The 20,043-nt window shown below is 55.5% G+C and overlaps 4 protein-coding genes across 4 annotated transcripts in view; 3 read left to right on the forward strand and 1 right to left on the reverse strand.

Moving 5' to 3' along the window:
* The window catches only part of VOLCADRAFT_90613 (uncharacterized protein), a gene marked incomplete at both ends in the record, with an annotated part of 12,947 nt that extends 12,150 nt beyond the window's left edge, over positions 1–797 (forward strand). The window contains 2 exons of the mRNA XM_002950064.1: positions 115–163; positions 690–797. Of these exons, the coding sequence (XP_002950110.1) occupies positions 115–163; positions 690–797 (157 nt within the window). The remainder of the gene's footprint in view (positions 1–114; positions 164–689) is intronic.
* Positions 798–1,777: 980 nt separating this feature from the next.
* Positions 1,778–7,547, reverse strand: VOLCADRAFT_90614 (uncharacterized protein; the record flags this gene model as incomplete). Its single annotated transcript, XM_002950175.1, has 6 exons — positions 1,778–1,792; positions 3,750–3,792; positions 4,374–4,429; positions 4,746–4,962; positions 5,538–5,608; positions 7,476–7,547. 6 exons carry the CDS (start codon positions 7,545–7,547, stop codon positions 1,778–1,780), a joined length of 474 nt encoding a protein of 157 aa, XP_002950221.1.
* A 447-nt stretch (positions 7,548–7,994) lies between these two features.
* VOLCADRAFT_90615 (uncharacterized protein) lies at positions 7,995–13,127 on the forward strand (the record flags this gene model as incomplete). Its single annotated transcript, XM_002950065.1, has 8 exons — positions 7,995–8,066; positions 8,373–8,451; positions 8,656–8,996; positions 10,571–10,736; positions 11,119–11,264; positions 11,375–11,843; positions 12,406–12,552; positions 12,817–13,127. 8 exons carry the CDS (start codon positions 7,995–7,997, stop codon positions 13,125–13,127), a joined length of 1,731 nt encoding a protein of 576 aa, XP_002950111.1.
* Positions 13,128–13,946: 819 nt separating this feature from the next.
* VOLCADRAFT_60063 (uncharacterized protein) overlaps positions 13,947–20,043 on the forward strand; it is a gene marked incomplete at both ends in the record, with an annotated part of 7,393 nt that continues 1,296 nt past the window's right edge. Inside the window, 10 exons of the mRNA XM_002950066.1 lie at positions 13,947–14,321; positions 14,553–14,663; positions 15,222–15,327; positions 15,555–15,610; positions 16,156–16,262; positions 16,656–16,767; positions 17,763–17,867; positions 18,455–18,574; positions 19,024–19,095; positions 19,454–19,684. Coding sequence (XP_002950112.1) covers positions 13,947–14,321; positions 14,553–14,663; positions 15,222–15,327; positions 15,555–15,610; positions 16,156–16,262; positions 16,656–16,767; positions 17,763–17,867; positions 18,455–18,574; positions 19,024–19,095; positions 19,454–19,684 — 1,395 coding nt within the window. The remainder of the gene's footprint in view (positions 14,322–14,552; positions 14,664–15,221; positions 15,328–15,554; positions 15,611–16,155; positions 16,263–16,655; positions 16,768–17,762; positions 17,868–18,454; positions 18,575–19,023; positions 19,096–19,453; positions 19,685–20,043) is intronic.

Genomic DNA, 20,043 nt, shown 5'->3' on the forward strand with positions numbered 1-20,043 from the left:
CCGGGGGGGGGGGGAAAGGAGCAGGGGAGGTCTGGGTGCCGTGCCTCCTCCCTTCTCTTTTTGTTTGTAAGTGCTGGATTTCGTCGGCGCTCCTTTCTGGACGGACGGACACAGCTACCTGGTGAACATACTCGACCCTATGGTCGATATCACGATTATGAAAGTAAGGAACATTGAAGTATCGCTATCTCGTAGGCTAGCTTGCGAGGTACATATAACGTGGCCTTAAAACAATATATTAGCTCAAGTACTAGCCTGTACCGTGATGGTGGTGGTGATGGTGATGGTGGTGATAGTCGTCGTCGTCGTCATGGCTATGGTGGCTATGGCAGCTACGGCCTTCATGACGACTTCCTTGCCCTCCCGTACCCTTCTGGCAGTAGCGGCGCCTTACTGGTCAGCTAACCTTGCCTGCGTATGTGCCCTGGGCCTTCCCCACCCCGTCCCTTCCCTCGCCTCTTTGCCGTACTTGCCCTTCTGGCCGGGGGCTTGTGCTCGGTGATTTCGTGTGTCGCCGGTGGGTTGGGGTTGGGGTTGGGTGCAGCGATGACGAGGGAGACGGCGGGGAACGTCGTCGCAAGCATGCCGCCAAGGTTGCTGGTGCCGGCGGTAGTGGCGGCGGCGGCGGCGGGATGCTCCCCCCACCCCCCCCTGGCGGCCCGGCTCACCCCATGGCGGGTGTGCCTCAGCGCAGCGGCGGAGTGGGCAACCTGACTCCGCTGCTGGGGGACCGCAAGGTGGAGGCGATGCTGGGGATCAAGAAGCCGCCCAAGAAGCCGTCGGGGGGAAAGTACTAGTAGTAGCTGTGACTCTCCTTCCTTGTGTGTGGGGGGGTAGAGGGAGGGGGCTGCAGCCCGAAGCTCAAGATTCCTTGACCTCCCACCGAGCAATGAGGACTTTGTGGTGGAATGGGCAAGGGCCCAGGCCGTGGTAGCCGTTTAGGTGAAGAAGTGTAAATGTCGAAATTGGAATCCAATTATCATATTTAAGCAGCCCCTCGCACAATCGTGTCCGGTCGTACTGTGCCGAACAAACGGTCCGTACAAGGCGCCCCAAAAGCCAGGACCGAATTTTAACGCGCGGATGCGCGCGTGCGATTCTCAAAATGCGCGTGTACAAGTGTATGTAATTTTTTTGTAGAAAGGCCGCGGTGTGCCAGCGCGTTGCGCAGTAGGGCATGTTGGCCACAGCCGCACGCGGCATGCAGGCCGGACTTTTGGGTGGCTGCTTTGCCGTAAGTGAAAGCACCGAAAGCAAGCAACGTAGCTTGCAGGACTGGGCTCATGAAATGGCCGCGGGAAGACGGAGAGTTTGGCGAAGCGGCAGTTTTGTGCAAGCAAACGGGCGCGCTTTTGGTAGCGCAACGCATACAGCAGGGAACGAGCCGATACGGAAACCTGCGGAAACGGAAACCTGCGGAAATAGGTTTCGTCACCCTTTCCGCAGCGAAGCCCAGATTGGCGGAAGTGCGGAAAGAGAATCCGCATTTCCGCGTTTGCTGTACGGCGGAAAGTCAAAAACAAATTCCAGGGCGTGCTCCTTCCAGGCATGCATTTGCTATTTAAAGACTGCGTTTTACACTATGGAGTTATTAGATTAAGTCAAACGTCAGCAACCACTGGCCCCGACCTGGGGGCTGCCGAAGTCATATAGAGATTGACTGTGTTTCTGCTCAGAAGAAGGGTGGAAGGCCCGTTGACGACGTTTGGAAACATTTTGATAGAGGTCCTTACGACAAGAGCAAGAACTGCTACGCAACCTGCAAGGGCTGCCGTCGCTACTGGAAACGTTCCTGAAGGGGGCAGGGTGAACACCGTCAAGGGTGTGGGTACACAATAGTTGATCGCTTGGCCCCCGCCACCCCCAGTAATACGTTTAGATGGCTCTACCTTCGAGCATGATTGGAATTCACCAGATTCTAGATCCCACCGGACAGAACCGCACTGCCACAAGCTGGTTTCAGACTGTCCATGTCATCACCACACTGAGAAGAGCTAAAAAACATCGTTACATATTCATTTTATAGTTTTCGCAGCTTTCCGCAGTTTCCGCAGCCTTTCCGCAAAGGGGCTCCCGAATACGAAAAGATTCCGCAGACCTGGTCAAGTTTCGGCTCGTTCCCTGGCATACAGCACCTTGTTCGGGTAAAGTCAAATTACAAACTTGCGCAAAATATAACATACACAAACATAATTTAACATAAAAACGGAGCAGGCGTTAAGAACCGTGTCGGTGACATGGACGCCGCTGATGGCTTGGAACAGCTTTTTACTGGGCATACGGCCGTGAGTGGTATGCTGCTCCTTACAAGGACTGCTCGTAGCGTGCTCGGTTGAATGCTCGGTAGCGTGCGAGTTTACCTATCGTGATGTTTGTTTGCATATCCCTCCAAGCGAGAGGGCTTGGACCTATGCTGATGTTCGTTACAAGAAGTGAATTGAGGACCAGAGGGGTGCAAAGATTAGGGATTGGGTTCGGGTTACCGAGGAGAGGCCGGCCCGTTTCACATTGAGTTGGACACTGAGAAGCCAGTCGTTCAACCCCGCGGCGCTACAGCCCGTGTGAGGGGAAAATCATCAAAGAAAAGACACAGGAGTTGGTGGACGCGGGCATAGTCGTTGAGTACACCGGCCCCACCGTCCAAGAAGGATCCAGACATGGGTTTGTGGATGGGTGTGCACATGGCGCAAGACTATCGCAACGTGAACTTGCACACCAGGCATGACAAGTATGGCCTGCACAGGCCCGAAGACATATTTCAATGCGTCAAAGGCGCCAAGGTGTTCTCACACCTGGACTGCCACCAAGGTTTCTTACAGGTGCCGCTGGAACCAGCTGATCAGCTGGAACCAGCTGATCAGCCCAAAACGGCTTTCTGGTGCCGTAACGGCCTGATGATGTACCCCGCATGCCATATGGACTGAAAAACCCGTCGGCTGCATTCCAAAGGTGCGTGGACTTTGAACTAACTCGTGCAGGGCTGGACCACTGCACTGTGGGTTTCATTGATGACATAGTAATACGGTTTGACTCACCCGAGGAGCATATGCAGCATATGGCTGCTGTGTTAGACTGTCTGGCGCGGTGCGGACTGCATGCCCACCCCGACAAGTCGATCTTTGGTGCTGATGTGATTGAGTATCTGGGTCACAACCTGTCAGAACACAGCATTAGCCCTAGCCTGGCAAAGGTGGAGGCAATCATGGTGCTGCCTCCACCCAAGAACGTGTCTGAGCTGCGCACACAGCTAAGCTTCATCAACTACTACCGGTGTTACATCCCAAACATGAGCCTGATCGTGCACGACCTGAACAAGCTGCTGAAGCAGGGCACTCCTTGGGAGTGGGGCCCTAAGCAGCAGGCGGCGCATGACACAATCAAGGCAGTCTTTGCTCGGGAGGGACTGGTGTTGTGCCCCATAGACTACAGCAAGCAGCTGATCCTGCACACGGACTTCTCAAACCGTGGCATCACTGCCGTGTTGGGGAAAATCGATGACAATGGCAATGAGTACATGTGTGCATGCATCTCGTGATCGTTGAACAAGCATGAGGCAAACTATTCGAGTTACAAGGGAGAGATGCTGGCCTGGTGACTGACCACCAACCGCTGCTGTACTTGATGAGCACCGAAGGGCTCACAGGGCAGTATGCTCCTTTCGTGTTGGTGCTATAGGAGCACACTTTACAGTCGAGCACAGGCCAGGGGTCACACACCAGAATGCGGACACTCTGTCTCACAACCCGCACCCAAGCATGTTTGATGGTCCAGGTGCCCGCCTTGATGAGGATCCTGCACGGGAGGGGGTTGACTGACATTGTTGCACTCGTGTCACGCCTAGCACTCAGCACTCAGCAATGTCAGGCCAGGCGAGCCAGCATTCATGCTGCTAGATCTGCAGCCCCCTTCAGCAAGGATCATATGCCTACTGCCAAGGAGGCGGTGTAATGCAACAACAGGTGGTGATATGAGGTGTCAGACCCGCCCCCTGACTCAGATCCTGCTGACTCAAGGCACACATGCCAGCTCTTGCGAGTGCATACACTTGAGTGGAGAGCCGCGCATAAGTGTGAGCTCCGAAGATAACAGGCAATGCCCGCAGGTGCGAGCAGCACACACACCACAGCGGCCAGGCAAGGCGCTGAGTTCTTCACTGCGGCATTGAGGCAGGGTGTAACACTGTACGAGGCTACTGGAGGCCTCTGTGTCGGCCTGGATTTCAGAGTCTCACAGGGCCATGCGGCAGGCGGCATTCTGATGCATGACCTGCCTTAGCGTGGTGCATCCTAGTTTTTTCCTGCCAGGCGTGGAAGGCATGGAAGGATGCTATGCTACATGTTCCTGGCGATCTTACTGAGCTGTCAGCAGCCGACCTGGGATTTGCCAGCTCGATGCCAGGTGAACAGTGGCTCGTCATGGGCCTCAACACCTAGGATAAACAACACAGCATGATAAACAACCTAGCGAAGGGGGGCAGCCAAACTGCTGACCCGGCAGTAGTTCAACCGGCACAACCTGACCCGAACCCGCACGCAAGGGGGCCCCAACAAGAACCCAACCACCGGCTGCCCCCAGCCCCCAGTAGCACGAGCCCAACTGTTCCCACTCATGTGTGCCCACTCACAACCCGGTTCACACCCCTGGCCCAACTGCCCATGCTGCCCCAACCGCCCGCTCCATCCCAACTGCCTGCTGCTGCCCATGGATCACATGTGCCCATGATATACTGTGACAGGAAGCCTTACTTGGCTGGGGTTGTCCAGGCTGCCGCCATGCCAGGCAGCACCCATGCCTAGATAGTCCAGGCACAGTGAGGGACCTGCTAGTCTACACTGGTTTCGCCCGTGTTGGGAAGGGTGCAAGCCCAGGCTGCCCATTAGGCTGCAGGGTCTGGTGTTCTGCTGATGCTCCTTGGCCATGTACTGTCTGGGCCGTGTGGCAGGCATCATGCCTGTCCCCAAGCTGCCGGCAGCACACGGTGGCAGAAGCTTGCACTGTAACCCTGGTGGCATCTTCTACTCATCTGCCTCATCACAGCACGTTCAGCAGGCGCCATTTTGGGGCGAGCCATTGCACTGCACAGCTGGGAGGTTTGGGTGTTCTGTGGGCGCTGGGGGAACTGAATGGCAAGTTGCTCAATAGAAAGACATATCACAGTTTGGGCAAAGATTAAGCCTTGCTTCCAACTTTTGGTGCACCAGGAACACCCCATCAACCAACCCAATCACAATTTGGGCCTCATTCACACACAACCCTGTGCAAAGTAACCGGCACACATAGCAGCACCCACTTGCAGGCACGCTAACATCCTGACAAGTTGCCATTCCAGTCACACAGCGCCAGCCTTCACACACGCAGAGCCGGCATGGCCAGTTGCTCAGGAGTTGGCTGTCGCTAAACATGTAACAGGCACGGTGACGTGCCACAAACCCTAGCAAAACCTGACTCCTGGGACACCCTGCACACGCCATGTCTGGTTACACATCAGGGTGTGACAGGCTGCCCATATGCTGCACAGGCCACCACAGGCCCCTCACATCTCCATGAATGCCACACCCAGGCGGGAGCAGGTGGGAAGCTGGCAGGTGGCCATGGCAGGCCATGCTGCCTGCGGGGCCGCGAGGGAGGCAGGAAGGGCAATTTCGGCAGGTCAGACCCTCTCAGCAGCTCACCGTCTAATGCTTATTCCAGTAAGCTATCAAGACCATAAACAGCGCCATGGTGACCACCGCGAACAGCGTCGCGAAAAATGCAGTAGACCAAAGGAGAATACTGCTGAATTCGCTATTGTGTCTAAGTGCATCTTGCAAGCGTCGATGTGCATCTTGCAAGCGTCGAATCTCGGCGTCCAGGTCGTCGCTGCCAGCGTCGGAAGAGCTGCTGCTGGATGCCGACATTCGCCTTCTTCGCCTTCTTCGCCTTCTTTGTTTATCCTGGTCGATCAAATAAAGCTCTCTATCGCAATCATAGTTGTTGAAGTTGCAGAAGTCGCAGACGGGCGACTCCTCAGGTAGGGTTTGGAGCCCGCGCGCGGGGGCGCGTTTGCTCAATTTTGGCAGCATGGCGAGATTAGTGATGGTGATGGGCCAGGACCTTGAAAGACTTCGAGGACTTGATAGCAATGATGAGCATGAGCATTTTTTATGGCTGCTTGCATAACAAATTGCGGGATGCGAGGCGAAGTGCACTCTTGCTGTAAGAACGTTAGGCCCATTGGCCGCTCGTCCGAATCAAGTATTCTCTAACTAACGCCAAAGGCGTTCCTTGTACGATAGGGCCTTATGGCACTAGCGTCCAACTCAGTTAAAATACTGATCTTTACCTAAAAACGGTAATCTTCAATACCACCAAATTGTGGACTCCTAACTCCTTGAGTGAGTTAGTATACGACGCGGTACCCTATAGGGACCTAGCGTCGTTACACTTGCGTACTTCTGAAGTCGCAAGTTGCAAGTCGCAACTCGCAAGTCGCAAGGAACACGCAAAATTTCTATTATGATATTCTATATACGCGAATACGTACGTGTGCATACTCAGTTTGTAGAGCGGATCTCACACTGGGAGAAGTATTGAACCGCTACTACTACAGCAAACAAGTGCGCGAACGTGTTTGCCACCTCTATTTCGACGAGAATTACACGCAAGCGCAAATAGCTGAAGCTTTCGGGCACAGACCTTGCGAGAGGACTGTGCATGCTATCATACAGTCCTACGTGGCGAATGGCGAATTGCCGCTTAGAGGACAAACAGGAACACGCAAAACAACGCAAGTTTGATGAGATCGCTGCACAGACGCTGGTGGAGCTGGTGCAGGCCGACGACCAAGTCTTGCTCTCTGATCTGGCCACCGCTATGACAAACTTACTGGGCACTCATTGGAGCGGCCCTGATATTAGCCGTGCATTGTCTGAGCTGGGTTACGTCCGCAAGAAGGTTTTTACCAGGGCATTCGAGGCACGGGAATCAGCTCAGATGGCATATCGCGAGCTTGTGTGACAATATGTTCAAATGGCCCAAAAGCCTCCCACTCTGTAACAATTCAATTCAATATCGTGAGCTCGTGCGCGCGCGCGTGGGCGTGGGCATGTGCATGTGTGTGTGTGTGCATGTGTGTGTGTGTGTGTGTGTGTTGCAAGTATTTGACCGTGCCTGACACTGGCCAGGGACTGCTGCCCAGCCCCAACGGAAAGACCACCTAAGCTCCTCCCGCAGACAGGAGAGGGACAGACAGGAGAGGGGTGTAAGGGGCCTCTGTCCCCTCCTAAGCAGCCTAGAGCCACAGGTCCGCTAGTTCCGCACTCCTCCCCCGGGGGTCAAGGCTCCGTCACGCGAGTTTGAGCACTGAGCCTGAAACACACAAGAAGACTGGCTCTTGGGGTGAAGGTTCAAGAAGACTGAGGAAACCCGGAAACCCTGTACAGACCCTACCCTCCTTATTATGGCACCAGGCCCTAATAGAAAGCTTGGTCTCTCACCTGATTCTCCATTGCTTGCTCACAACAGGCGTGGGGGAGCGGGCAGGGTTGATTGTTTGTGCTGAAATCCATAGTGACCACCTGAAATCGCCATGCCCCAATGTTTGCATTACGGTTAGGCTGTTGGGAGTTAACCGACCTAATGGCCATGAGTGCAAGCATACACCTGCAGGCTTTGTGACTGCGGGGCGGTTGAAGACGAAATGCATGTCTTTGTGGAATACCCGGTGCACACTAGTACATGGGCTAAGTATGAACATGACCTCACATTTCAAGGGTGCAACATGCGCACGATTATGACCAAGGCCCCACCCCTGGCACTAGCCAGGTTCCTCTCGGATGTCTGGGAGACCCGGCATGTTGCTCTAAGGCGCTTCGTGCTCAAGTGGACGAGGGTGGATGATGATGGTCCACCATGTAACCGCCCTAAAAACGATTTACCGCCCATGGGCCCCCCCAAGCACTCCATCGCTTCCACAAACTCATTTCAACTTTAGAAAGATCTTCTATCTAACTCACATGGCGAGCCCACGGAACACCATGTGCACCCAGTCGGCGGAGGCCGACCATGAGTGCTATCAGCTGCGCCAGGTGAGCCCTTCTCAAGCAAAGAAACTGGTACATAAGGTCCAGGAAATGTACAAGAAGTACATGAGGCGTGCCCAATGTAGGGGCATCACACCACAGTCACACATGTTTGACAAAGTCAGACAATGCTGCAATGAGCAAGACTATCACTCCGCACTAGGCTTCATAATGGAAGCTAATGAGGAACTCTCTTATGTGCAGCAAAGCTGCGAACTGTGGGAACACTTAGCCACTGTGGCGCATGATGCTGACAACAATGGAGCACACGACCCAACAGGTCCAGGACCATCGCGCCCACATACTATGCAGCCAACAGCTGCCACCGTGGAGCCAACCAGGGTGACTTTGCCCTCCACCGCACTCCAGCCGCAACACGGCACATGGCAGGGTGAGTTGCGTGAAGAGTGTGAGCGTAACGACACCACTGCGGCTAACCTCGTGCCACCTGAGGGAGGGTTGCCACCACTTTCCCACCCACACCGCCCAATTGGCGCAATGCCACCATGTCGATTGGTGCTTAGGTCCCCACAACAAAATGTTGCACGAATTATTGTGCAAACTGATGCTATGGACCACGCGGTACACCCAACAGGTGCAGCCCCACGCGACGAAGACTTTAATAAGCTGCTGCTGGACAAACTTGATCAAATGTCGAGAAGAATAGAGGGCATAGAGGTGCACATCCAGGCACAAGCCGCTGCACCACCTCCTCCTCCTCCCCCTCCACCCGAGCCCATCATACCAGCAGCAGAAGGCCCCAACGTGCAGCCAACGGCTGCAGAACCGCCGGTGATCACTGCACCAGTGCCACCGGTGCAGGCCAGCGACCAGGCACCACAACCGGTGCCACCACCAATCGTCGCCCCTGCTGTGCCGGCTGCCAACTGCACACTGCCGGCCTTGTGCAAGCCAGCAGCTGCCCAAGCTGGCCATGTAAGTGGGATAGTGGGTTACATGGATGTACAATCCATTAGTGTGCTAAATCAGCAGCCACACCAGCAAAATGCTAACCACCAAAGTCTTAAGAACTTTAGGCAGCCTCCTTGCTTCACAGGAGTGCCCTCGGTAACAAAACCTGAAATCTGGTTTGATACTACCGTTGACTATATGACACAATCGGGCAGCAATCCCATAATGGGCATGCGATATTACATTACGGGCAAAGCTGCAGAGTGGTACCATGGACTATACACACGCAAAGGCTCCACACTCACAATTCAGAGCATGCGTGACGACTTTGTGTTGCTTTTCGGTGATGTGCACCGTTGCACCCCTCACCACATACGAACGCAACTAATGGCCAGCGCACACACAATGAAACCCGGCGAGTCCATACCGAATTATGTGCAACAGTTCCACGACCTCACGTGTGGTGACCCCAACATGTCTCAAATTGACTTGTGCACTTGGCTTGTATACGGTATGCCACCGCAGCTGCAGCAGGAATGTGCCACGGACGCCAATGGCAATAACTGGTTTGCATTCGACACATTAGTTTTAACTTTGCCCAAGGTGCACAATTGCACCACGAGGCAGGCAAGGTGCAAACAGCGCGGCTTAACTTCCTAGGCATTAATGATGCCCCCGCACAAACAAGAGTACCTCATCAGGTGGCACAAACTGGGCCCTGAGTACGACTCCTTGGAGTCTGCAAAGGACTGCAATCAAGGATGCCCAAAGGCAATCCGCGGGAAATTGTACGTAAAAGGCGTACCTCTACCCAAAGTATCCACCTCACTCAAGGCGCCCCGAGGACGGGTTCACATTCAAGAGTGGGGGAATGTAACGCCGCTAAGGCGCCCCTTGGCTCACCGGGCCAACGGTCATCGTACCAACGGTACATCCAAGAACTATTCATAATCCTTCACTACCAAACGGTATTTATCAATACCACCTTTTATCGTTGGACAATTCTCTTCGTAACTGCTTCGCCAACTGCCAAGCTTTGTTACAACACCGGTGTTTATTAAGCAGCCCCTCGCACAATCGTGTCCGGTCGTACTGTGCCGAATAAACGGGCCGTACAAGACGCCCCAAAAGCCAGGAGCGAATTTTACCGCGCGAAGGCGCGCGTGCGATTCTCAAAATGCGCGTGTATAAGTGTATCTCATTTTTTTGGCGAAAGGCCGCGGTGTGCCAGCGCGTTGCGCAGGACTGCATGTTGGCCACAGACGCACGCGGTATGTAGGCCGGAAATTTGGGTGGCTGCTTTGCCGGAACTGAAAGCACCGAAAGCAAACAACGTAGCTTGCAAGACTGGGCTCAATAAACGGCCGCGGGAGGAGGAAGCGTTTGGCGAAGCGGCACTTTTGTGAAAGCAAAGGCGGCACAGCATGCAGCATACAGCATGTCACATTACAAACTGACGCTAAAAAATATAACATACACAAAATCAAACATAAAAACAGAAAGTCGTTCAGAGCCGTGTGGGTGACGTGGACGCCGCTGATGGCTTGGAACAGCTTTTTGCTGTGCATACGGCCGTGCCTGCGTTAGCCGTGTTGCAGCAGCTCCGGATGGACTTCAGCCAGCAGCAGGCTCAAGAGCTGCTGCACAACCACCGGGAATTTCTTCAGTTGAGCACGTGCAGTTTTGGTCGGCGGGGTCGACCATCGTACGCAGTGCGCACGGAAAGCAAGGTGCAGTGTCTCTGTAACATCGCCAACATATCCGGTACGCGGTGGCAGGCTTGCCGAGCACGAAATGAACGGGGGGTCGCATCACAATAATCAACTAAGCATGCATGTGCGCCAGCAGATGAAGACGCGGCGCACTTCTGGGCGATGGGTGTCGGTCTACGTTTATGTGGTAAGGTGTTAACCAAAGGGTGGCATAGGTATAGTTATGGCCGCGGTAGTGGTGGAGGACCTGTCATGTAGTACGAGCCCACATCGGTCTGCCTTTATTCCGTGACTATGTCATCTTGCATGACACCATTTCCTATCCTGGTGACTGCGGAAGGTGCGCTGATGATGTGCATTACAACTGCCAACCGTGCCCACATACAGCTACAACATCCACTTAAGCGTCTGCTGCATATGACCTCCTCCGACAGGTCCGCATGGTGCCGCAGCCATCCATGTGGCGCATCCACTTCAAGGCTGGGTGTGCAGCGATGGTACAGCCGACACGACATCCTTGCTGAACGATTCACAACCAAACCGTGATCGTGCAGAACATGTGGCCCCTTTCTGCGGCACTGTAAGCGCCTGCCAATGTGGGCTGATCTTAAGACACTGCCGACACCTCAATCCAAGTCAACACTCATCATCTTGGTAATAGGGCACCGCTGCTTATGTGCTGCTATGCAGGCCAACTGCCGGTGCCACTATATGCATGCAGCAGACATTAGCCGCTGTGCTGTCGTGCTGCTCGATGCCCACACAACATGTGTGGACTGCGTGCATCATGCTCTCATTGCCGTGGGTGCGACTGATGTGCCCACGCTTGATATTTTGCTGGCGACTGTGGTGGGAGCCATTGCGGAGTCTTGGGATGTGATGTGCCTCCAAGTGCTACATGCCCATGCAAGCAGCCTCCCCAGCACCTGCATGGCAGAGCAATATGGAGAAGCTCTACAGCAGCACCGGCTGCTGCCTGGTGATGTCGAGCTGGCAGTTCTCGGCCATGCTCTCAACATTGCAGTCACAGTGTTCGACCCGGCTGGGCTGCAGGTCTGCTATTGGGGCTCCAGCACAGCGCCAACGGAGGTCTGCCTCATTCGGCAAATGGGCCTTTTTGGCACCCCCGTGTCTTACCGCCTGTTGGATATGATGCCGGGTGTGTGGACAGGGCAACACTGCCAGCATCTCATTGCGGCTTGTTGCACGGTTGGCCTGTGCATGTCAGAAACACCATCAGCAGGCTGGTCACGTGCATGCTGTCATGCATGGGATGGACAGCCGCTGTGACTTCACTGTGCAGCAGATCTTGTTGGAATGGGCTGATCAGCATAGACCTGCGGTTGAGATGCAGCAGATGCTTGCGGTGATACAGCAGTCATCACAGCAAGCACCGCTGCAGCAGCAGCAGGAGCAGCCGCAGCAGTGCAAGCGGGCCGCTGCACAGCCAAAGCGCCAGCAGCCAAAGTGCCAGCCAAAGCGCCAGTTTGTAATTTGACTTAACTCGGAACAAGGTGCTGTATGTGTTGTGCTACCGAAAGCAGGCCCCTTTCCATTTAGAAAAGTGCCGCTTCGCCACACTACTGTTACTGAGGACTGATGCTACACATCATGGGTGCCTAACAATAGCCAGTGCTCTATGACCACAATGGTAGCGTGGAATGCGCCAAGACACCATCCGTTAAGTGCCAGGTCACGGGTCGTCCCCCATGCCGATGCAGTGTACTTGTACAACATCACCACGGAAATCCACAAGGGGGACATGCCGGACAGGGCAACGGCCATGCACACAGCCGTTATGCAGCTGTGGATCGTGGCTGCCGGCAGCCTCCGCGCCGACACGGCCATCACTCTAATATATGACTACGGTATGGATGCCAGCACCATCCTGGCCGCGGACCAAGACTTCACACACTCGGTGCTAACCACTGCAGCACAAGCGCAAGTGTCGGGCACCCTCCTTCCTACAACACCAACAAAACGTCCGGCTGCCAGCCCCACCATGCCCGATTCGTATGCCCCCCCCACGTGACTCTACACCATCACGTGCACACCAACCGGAAGGGTGTACATCGGCCAATCCAAGAATCCTCAATGGTGCTTCAATGCTCATGCCTGTGCCCCACCCACAGGAATGAAGGATGACATCCACCTCTACCAACCCTTCCAGGACCACTTCACCTTGACATGCCTCATGTCCACCGCGAATCCAAGACTTGCCGACAAGATGGAGGCGTTCTACATTGCTCAGTACAAGTGCCTTTGGCCGGATGGCTACAATGTGCTGCACGGGCCTCCTTCCACCAGCCCCACCTGCTACACCGGTACCGCCTGCCGCCGCATTACAAGACACCGCCCAACCGACACTTACGATGCCCAGCGTGCGACTTGGCACTTGACGGATGGTGTCCTGGCGCGTTGCGCGCTACCGTTCTGGACATAGAGCACTGGCTGTTCATAGGCACCCACACACTTCACATTGCATACATGTCCGTGAAATACTCTTGTGTAAACTGCGGCTGGTGCCCATACCGACACCAGCGTTTTGCGTGGTCTGCTTTGTGCCAATACCGACACCGGCGTTGGGAGTGGTATGCTGCTCCTTTCAAGGACGGCTCGTAGCGTGCTCGGTGCATACCACCGTAGCGTGCGGGTTTACCCATCAAGATGTTTGCTTGCATATCCCTCCCAGCGTGATCACTTTTAAACCTATGCTGATGTTCGTTCCAGCAAGTGTGCTGAACACGGATGCTACACGAACTGTACACGCGTTGCTTAGCTTGCAATGTGACGCGCCCACGATCACTTGGGTGCGCATACATTCGCCCGTGCGCCAAACGGCTTGTAACACTCCCACAACACTCACATTAGACTGCTGCACTCTTCTGTCCAGTCCCGCCACATCATGATTCACCGACGTACTTCGGCACCTTCCGCTTCTATTTCCTTTAGTACGCGGGCAGCTTCTTCACCAGGACCCCCATGTTTGTGACGTGTGCCACTAGCATAGAGTGATTTTACATGGAAATTCGCAGTCGCCAACTACAGTACGGCACACTGTCGCATTAGTAAGAAGTGACATTGCCATTCAGCTTGCGGTAGATATTGTTTATAAATAATATAAATTTGGCAGATATTGTTTATTAATTAGCTGGAGGTTTTCCTGTTAATGTTAGTGAACAGAGCTTTACTTGAGCACGAAATGTTAGTGTAGAACAATATAAATAAATTTGTGTCCCGAAGCTTCATTACTCTCTCACAAATGTCGGGAGACAATAAGAAGAGAAAGAAAATACAACAAACGCATACGCAGAAGCGGCAGGGGCGGCGTTCATACAAGGAGGACCTTGAGATTGCTCAGTTGGAGCAACAAATCAAGGATGGCGCGCCGCCGCGAGGTTCTAACCCCTTGGCGGCGCCTGAGCGGCAGGATGCCGGCGCATCGACATCTTATGCCGGCGCACGGACATTCGACGACCTGCCTATGTCACAGTACACAAAGGACGGCCTGAAAAAAGCAAAATACGTCACGCTTACAGCGATTCAGCGCGCTGCGCTGCCGCATGCGTTGTGCGGTCGCGACATCCTTGGTGCTGCCAAGACGGGCTCGGGTAAAACGTTAGCCTTCCTCATCCCGGTGAGCGCCCCGCCTACCTTTAACGTCGCATCACTGGGAACGCCTACGCATTCGAACAGGGGCCCTGAGAATCTGAGAGGGGACCTTTACAACGTGCATAGTGCAGGTTGCCACGTTCTGCCACGTTCTTAAACGCATGCCCTCTTTCCTTTAGTCCTCCATCCCAATCTGCATTCCCGCCTTCTCCTTGCCGCTCTCCTCCACTCTCTCCCCCACCCCACCGCAACCCAGTTAGTTGAGAAGCTGTATCGGCTCAAGTGGACCAGGCTTGACGGACTCGGCGCTCTGGTGCTGACCCCCACTCGAGAGCTGGCGGTGCAGATTTTCGAGCAGCTGCAGAAGGTACGGCACTGCCGTACCCACTTGGGGCCAGTATATAGGCCCCGCGGGGGGGGGGTCGTGTCCTGTGTGCCAGTATCTCCACCCTGACCACCGATGCCCGAAGCACTATTAGCGCAGCGGTAGCGGGAGGCGGGGGGGCACCAAGGGGTTATCCGTTGCAGCTGCTGTTGGGTGTGTTGGGTCGGTTGAACAAGGGGGGGGGAGGGGGCGGAGGGAGGCCCGCACAGCGCCACCAGCCGGCAGCAGCAGCGGCATCAGGGGCTGTGCGGCTTCCGTGTTTCACCGCCACCTCTTTCCCCCCTCGGGGGGCCCCTTCTCTCCCCCCTCCACGCTAAAGCCGCCTACTGGTCAGTTCTGCTCTTTCCTTGGCAGCAGCTTTACTCGTTCGCGGTTCGTCTTTCGCCGGGCCACACACCCCTCGCGCAGTCAGTCCCACTCCGGCAGTCAGTGCTCGGGACGTGGGGCCCGGCCCCAGCTGACCGCTTTGCCCCTCCTGCGTCATCAACATCGCCATCATCGCCTGATTCATCCCTCCCCCTTGACCCCCTTAACCCCCAGGTGGGCCACTTCCACGACCTGTCTGCGGGTTTGTTGATTGGCGGCAAGAACGTGCAGGAGGAGGTGCTGAGAGTGTCGGCCATGAACATCCTCGTGTGCACCCCCGGTGAGAGGGGGGAGGGGGAGAGGGAGGGGGAGGGGAGGGGGGAGAGGAGGGGGGAGGGGAGGGGAGGGGAGAACGGGAAGGGGAAGTGGGAGAGGGGGGAGGGGAGGGAAAGGGGGGAGGGGAGGGAAGGGGGGGAGGGGTCTGGTAAAGACGCCGTACATGTTGCTTCTGCTTCTGCTGCGTACAATGACGGATGGTGGTGCTCGTCCTTTCTTGTTTCCGTACAGGTCGCCTGTTACAGCACATGGACGAGACGCCGGGTTTCGACACGTCATCTCTGCAGGTACGAGAAAAGTGAAGGAGCAGGACGGGGCGGGAGAACAGACGACGGGGAAGGGTAGCACCGGCGCGTCGGAGTGCGGCACATGATGCATCGTACGACGTACAGTGTACGGCGGACGAAGGAGGAAGTGAGCCTGTGCGTATTGGGGTTTTGTCGTTTTACCCCACACTCGCACGGCGGAAGTTTATTCACTCTCCCCTTACCTCGCCCCTCCCGTCCGTGGTCTCGTTCGTGGTTCGTCTTTCCCTCCCGTCCCCTCCCGCGTGCTGAAGGTGTGTGTGTGTGTGTTTTGCCTTGTGTATTTGATTCCCTCGGATTCCTCGACAAACGGTGTTTAGGACGCGTACAGGTCCCGTGCGCCCCCCCCTCCTTTTCCGTATCTCCCCTCCCCTTTCCCCTCCGCCGTTTGCGAGGAAGGGGGACTGACGGGGGTTTGATGCCCGTGAGACAAACCTCCCTCGCCCTCCCCCTTGCCATTCACGTGTGCTTTCAAAATCGCACGCGTGTGAATGTGCGTATGTACATGTGTGTGTGTGTTTTCACAGTTGCTTGTATTGGACGAGGCTGATCGAATTCTCGATATGGGTTTCGCGGCCACAATGGATGCCATCGTGGCCAACTTGCCCCGGGAGAGGCAAACCATGCTGTTCAGGTGCGTGTATGTATGTATGTATGTATGTTTGTATGTATGTATGTGTTGGGGGAGCTGGAGACTGCGTATGGTTGTGGTAAATCTTGTTTTTAAGTAACCCGCAAGTTTCGCGTGTCCCTGTAGACAACAGCAGCATTAGCGACAGCAGCAGAAAGGCCCTTCCCCCAGAAAAGTTCTATTATTATTCTCCCGCATACCCATGGCCAGATGGGGATGATCGCCGGTTCCCGCAGCCGCAAGCCGCCCCTTTCCCTTTCAGAGTTAGCGGTGCGAGGGGGAAGGGAAAGGGGAGGAGCCGTCGCCCGGGCAGTTTGACTGTTTTTTAACGCATTTAAAAATGACTTCCCCCCCCCGCCGCATAATGCTCTTTCCCCCCTCCCCCACTGCGTTCAGCGCCACGCAGACAAAGTCCGTTCGCGACCTGGCGCGTCTAAGCCTCACACAGCCCGAGTATCTTGCGGTACATGCGGAAGCGGCCGCACCGACGCCGGTGAAGCTGCAGCAGGTAAGGGGGAGTATGGGAGGGAGGGAGGGAGTGTGTTTTGGCAGTGTGGGTGCGTGTGTATGTGGGGGAGGGGACAGGTTTTTAACGGGGGGGAAATCCCGCTGTAATGTGGTTCGCGGGGTGGGATGGGGTTCAAAACCCCCACGTGAAGTAGTGTGTTCTTGGGGAGATGGTGGACGAGGAGGGAGGTGGAGGTGCCGCAGGCATGTGGCTGAATATAGGGGGGTTGTGGATTTGATGTCTGTGTGTATGTGTATGTATGTGATTATTACACACCACCTCCCAGGCCCTCTAAGGCCCCGGGGGGACGCTACCCGCCCACCCCCGGTGGGTGAGAAACCGCCAAAGCACACTTGTCTTTTTGGAGGGGCGTTATATCAGTCAGTGCCAAGTCCTAACCGACACCCTCCTCATCATCGTAAGGCGCCGTCACCTGTTCGAATCCTCTAGCCAGCCAGACATACGCCAGCCAGCTCAGATGCCTAACAACCCCTCCGTTCCACCGAAAGCGCCTGCCCTGCAGCTGCGCGATTTACCAGGGGGCACTCCCGCCCGTGCCAATCGCCTCCCTTGTCCCCTTTGGAATGCTGCCGCCGCGCGGGACTGTTATCCAACCACCGCCATGTGTTATACGGTTTGGCCCATGTATGTATGTATGTATGTATGTCCAATGCGGTGGTGTTATTCCTCCGCCACTGCTCTGCGGCGGCGGCGGTGTACTGTTCCTTTTGGGGTTTGGTGAGAGCTCCCCCTGTGTTTCACCTCATCAGCATTCGACACTCCGATCTACTCTTGACTTCACCAGCGGTGGGACCCGAACCCGCATCTTCTGATGTAGCTAGGTGCCGACTCTGGGATTCGAACTCCAGATCTGTTCAATTCTATAGCCGCGATGCTCAACTTGGTAAAGTTGAGCTACGCCGGGATGTGTGTACGTGTGTGTGTATATGGAAAGGGCTCGAAACCCTTCCCCCCCTCTTTTCCCCACCTTTTAGGCCTACATGGTGGTGGAGTTGGGTCAAAAGATGGACGTCTTGTGGTCCTTCATCAAGTCGCATCTGAAAGCCAAAACCATCGTGTTTCTGTCCACTTGCAAACAGGTGAGGGGGGAGGGGAGGAGGGAGGGGGGAGGAGGGGAGGGGGGAGGAGGGGAGGAACGGAACGGAACAGAACGGGGGCATCTAACCGACTCCTAACCGATTCTTCAGTTCCCGTACTCCCCTTTTAGTGTCGCCACCGGACGCAGCTTCTGTCTGTGTGTGTCACTCTTCAGCCTTACATACACACACACGCAAACACACACGCAAACACACACGCAAACATACATACATACATACATACATACATACATACATACATACATACATACATACATACATACATACATACATACATACAGCCCCTAGCTGAGACTTGTGGACTCGCTCTAGCGTGACCTGAGAGCCCTTCGTGGTGTTTTCACTGTACCGCCATCCCCGGATGGAGTGGCTGCGGAGTGGCTGCGTTGTGTGTTGGCAGTCTGAGTCCGGGTGGGGAGCACACAAGACTAACCGACTTGTGCTGTGTGCTCCCGACCCTTGCGCTGTGTTTCGGCTTCGGCCCCCGGCCCTCGCGGCCCACAGTGTAATCTAAGTCATACATACATACATACATACATGCATGCATGCATACGCAAACACACTCCCAGGTGCGGTTCGTGTTCGAGGCGTTCCGCAAGCTGCGTCCCGGCGTCCCCCTCCGCTGCCTCCACGGGGGCATGAAGCAACCCAAGCGCACCGGCGTGTTTTACGAGTTCTGCAACGCGCAGGTGCGTGTGCGTGTGTATGTGCGTGTGTATGTGCGTGTGTATGTGCGTGTGTATGTGCGTGTGTCTCTGTCCCTCTGTCTCTTTCCTGTCCCTCTGTCTGCCTGTCTGTGTGTGTGTGTATGTGTGTGTATGGCCGTATGCATATCCCTGTCATATCTCCCACAGGCCGAGAGCTATTTGGGTCCTGGTCACCAGCTGGGACACCAATGTCCCCCCAATAGCTACCTGGACTTCTACCGCCCCTCAAACCGCCATTGTTGCCTGGAGCGGGGTGTGTGTGTGGGGGGGGGGGAGGAGGAGAGGGTGGGTGCCGTTCGGAGCCAACCCCTTACCCCTCTACACCGCCTCACCTAGCGCTGATCACTAGGGACTCATTGCATTTCCTATATGGCCCCCCTCCCCCCCCCTTCGGGCCATATCTTCCCCCGGATGTCCTCAAACCCCCGCAGGCCATGGTTCTCATCGCCACGGACATCGCCGCCCGGGGGTTGGACTTCCCCACCGTGGACTGGGTCGTACAGGTAAGGCTGGGCGGGATGTGTAAAGAGGGGGGCGGAAAGGTGCAGGTGTGTGTGTGTGTGTTTGTGTGTTTGTGTGTGTGTATGTTTGTGTGTGTGTGTTTGTGTGTGTATGCTGGGGGCCTCCGGGGTGGTCACTCAGCAACGACACGCCGTGTGCCTGAAAGCCACTAGTAGCAGTAATAATTATGCAATTCAGTGAATCTAATTCACATCTCACAAGTTGCTGTACTCATATCAACACCCTCGACAATGGTTTCTTCTTACCAGACGTCGGTGGTTTTTTCGTTTGTACGGAAAAAAACACGCGCGTGTCCGTCCCTCCCCCCTCTCTCTCTTCCCCCCCTTGCTGGCTCGCCAGGCTGACTGTCCGGAGGACGCCGCCACGTACATACACCGTGTGGGTCGTACAGCCCGCTACCTCTCCTCGGGGCGGGCGCTACTGCTGCTACTGCCCTCAGAGCGAGATGCCATGCTGGCCGCCCTCACCGAGGCCAAGGTTCCGCTGACCCAGATCAAGCCCAACCCCGCCAAGCAGCAGTCAGTCAGTCCCGCACTGCAGGCGCTGCTGTCCAAGGACCAGGAACTCAAGGTATGTATGTACGCATGTATGTATGTTGTTACAGGGTGGTTAAGCTTCACCAGCGGCCCCCTTTCCCGAGGCAGTTCCCTGCTCTCCCCTGCTAGAGGGGCACCCTAATCCGTCACCCCATCCGACTTCAGAATGTATTCGTTGGGTTCGGCAACTCACCACCAGCATCCAACCAAATCTAGCGGATCAACGGCGCATCAACTTAGTTCCTGGTCAGCTCGCAAGTTGATTTTATCACGTCCTACATCGCCCATATGATGGGGGGCCACCTCCCATTTCAACACTCCTCAAACACCCGAGGAGCCGGCAGGCGGATTGAATCCGGGTCGGCCGGGAGCAGAAGTCAGGCCTTAACCTCT

This window comes from Volvox carteri, assembly GCF_000143455.1.
Source record: "Volvox carteri f. nagariensis unplaced genomic scaffold VOLCAscaffold_17, whole genome shotgun sequence".
Taxonomy (NCBI): domain Eukaryota; kingdom Viridiplantae; phylum Chlorophyta; class Chlorophyceae; order Chlamydomonadales; family Volvocaceae; genus Volvox; species Volvox carteri.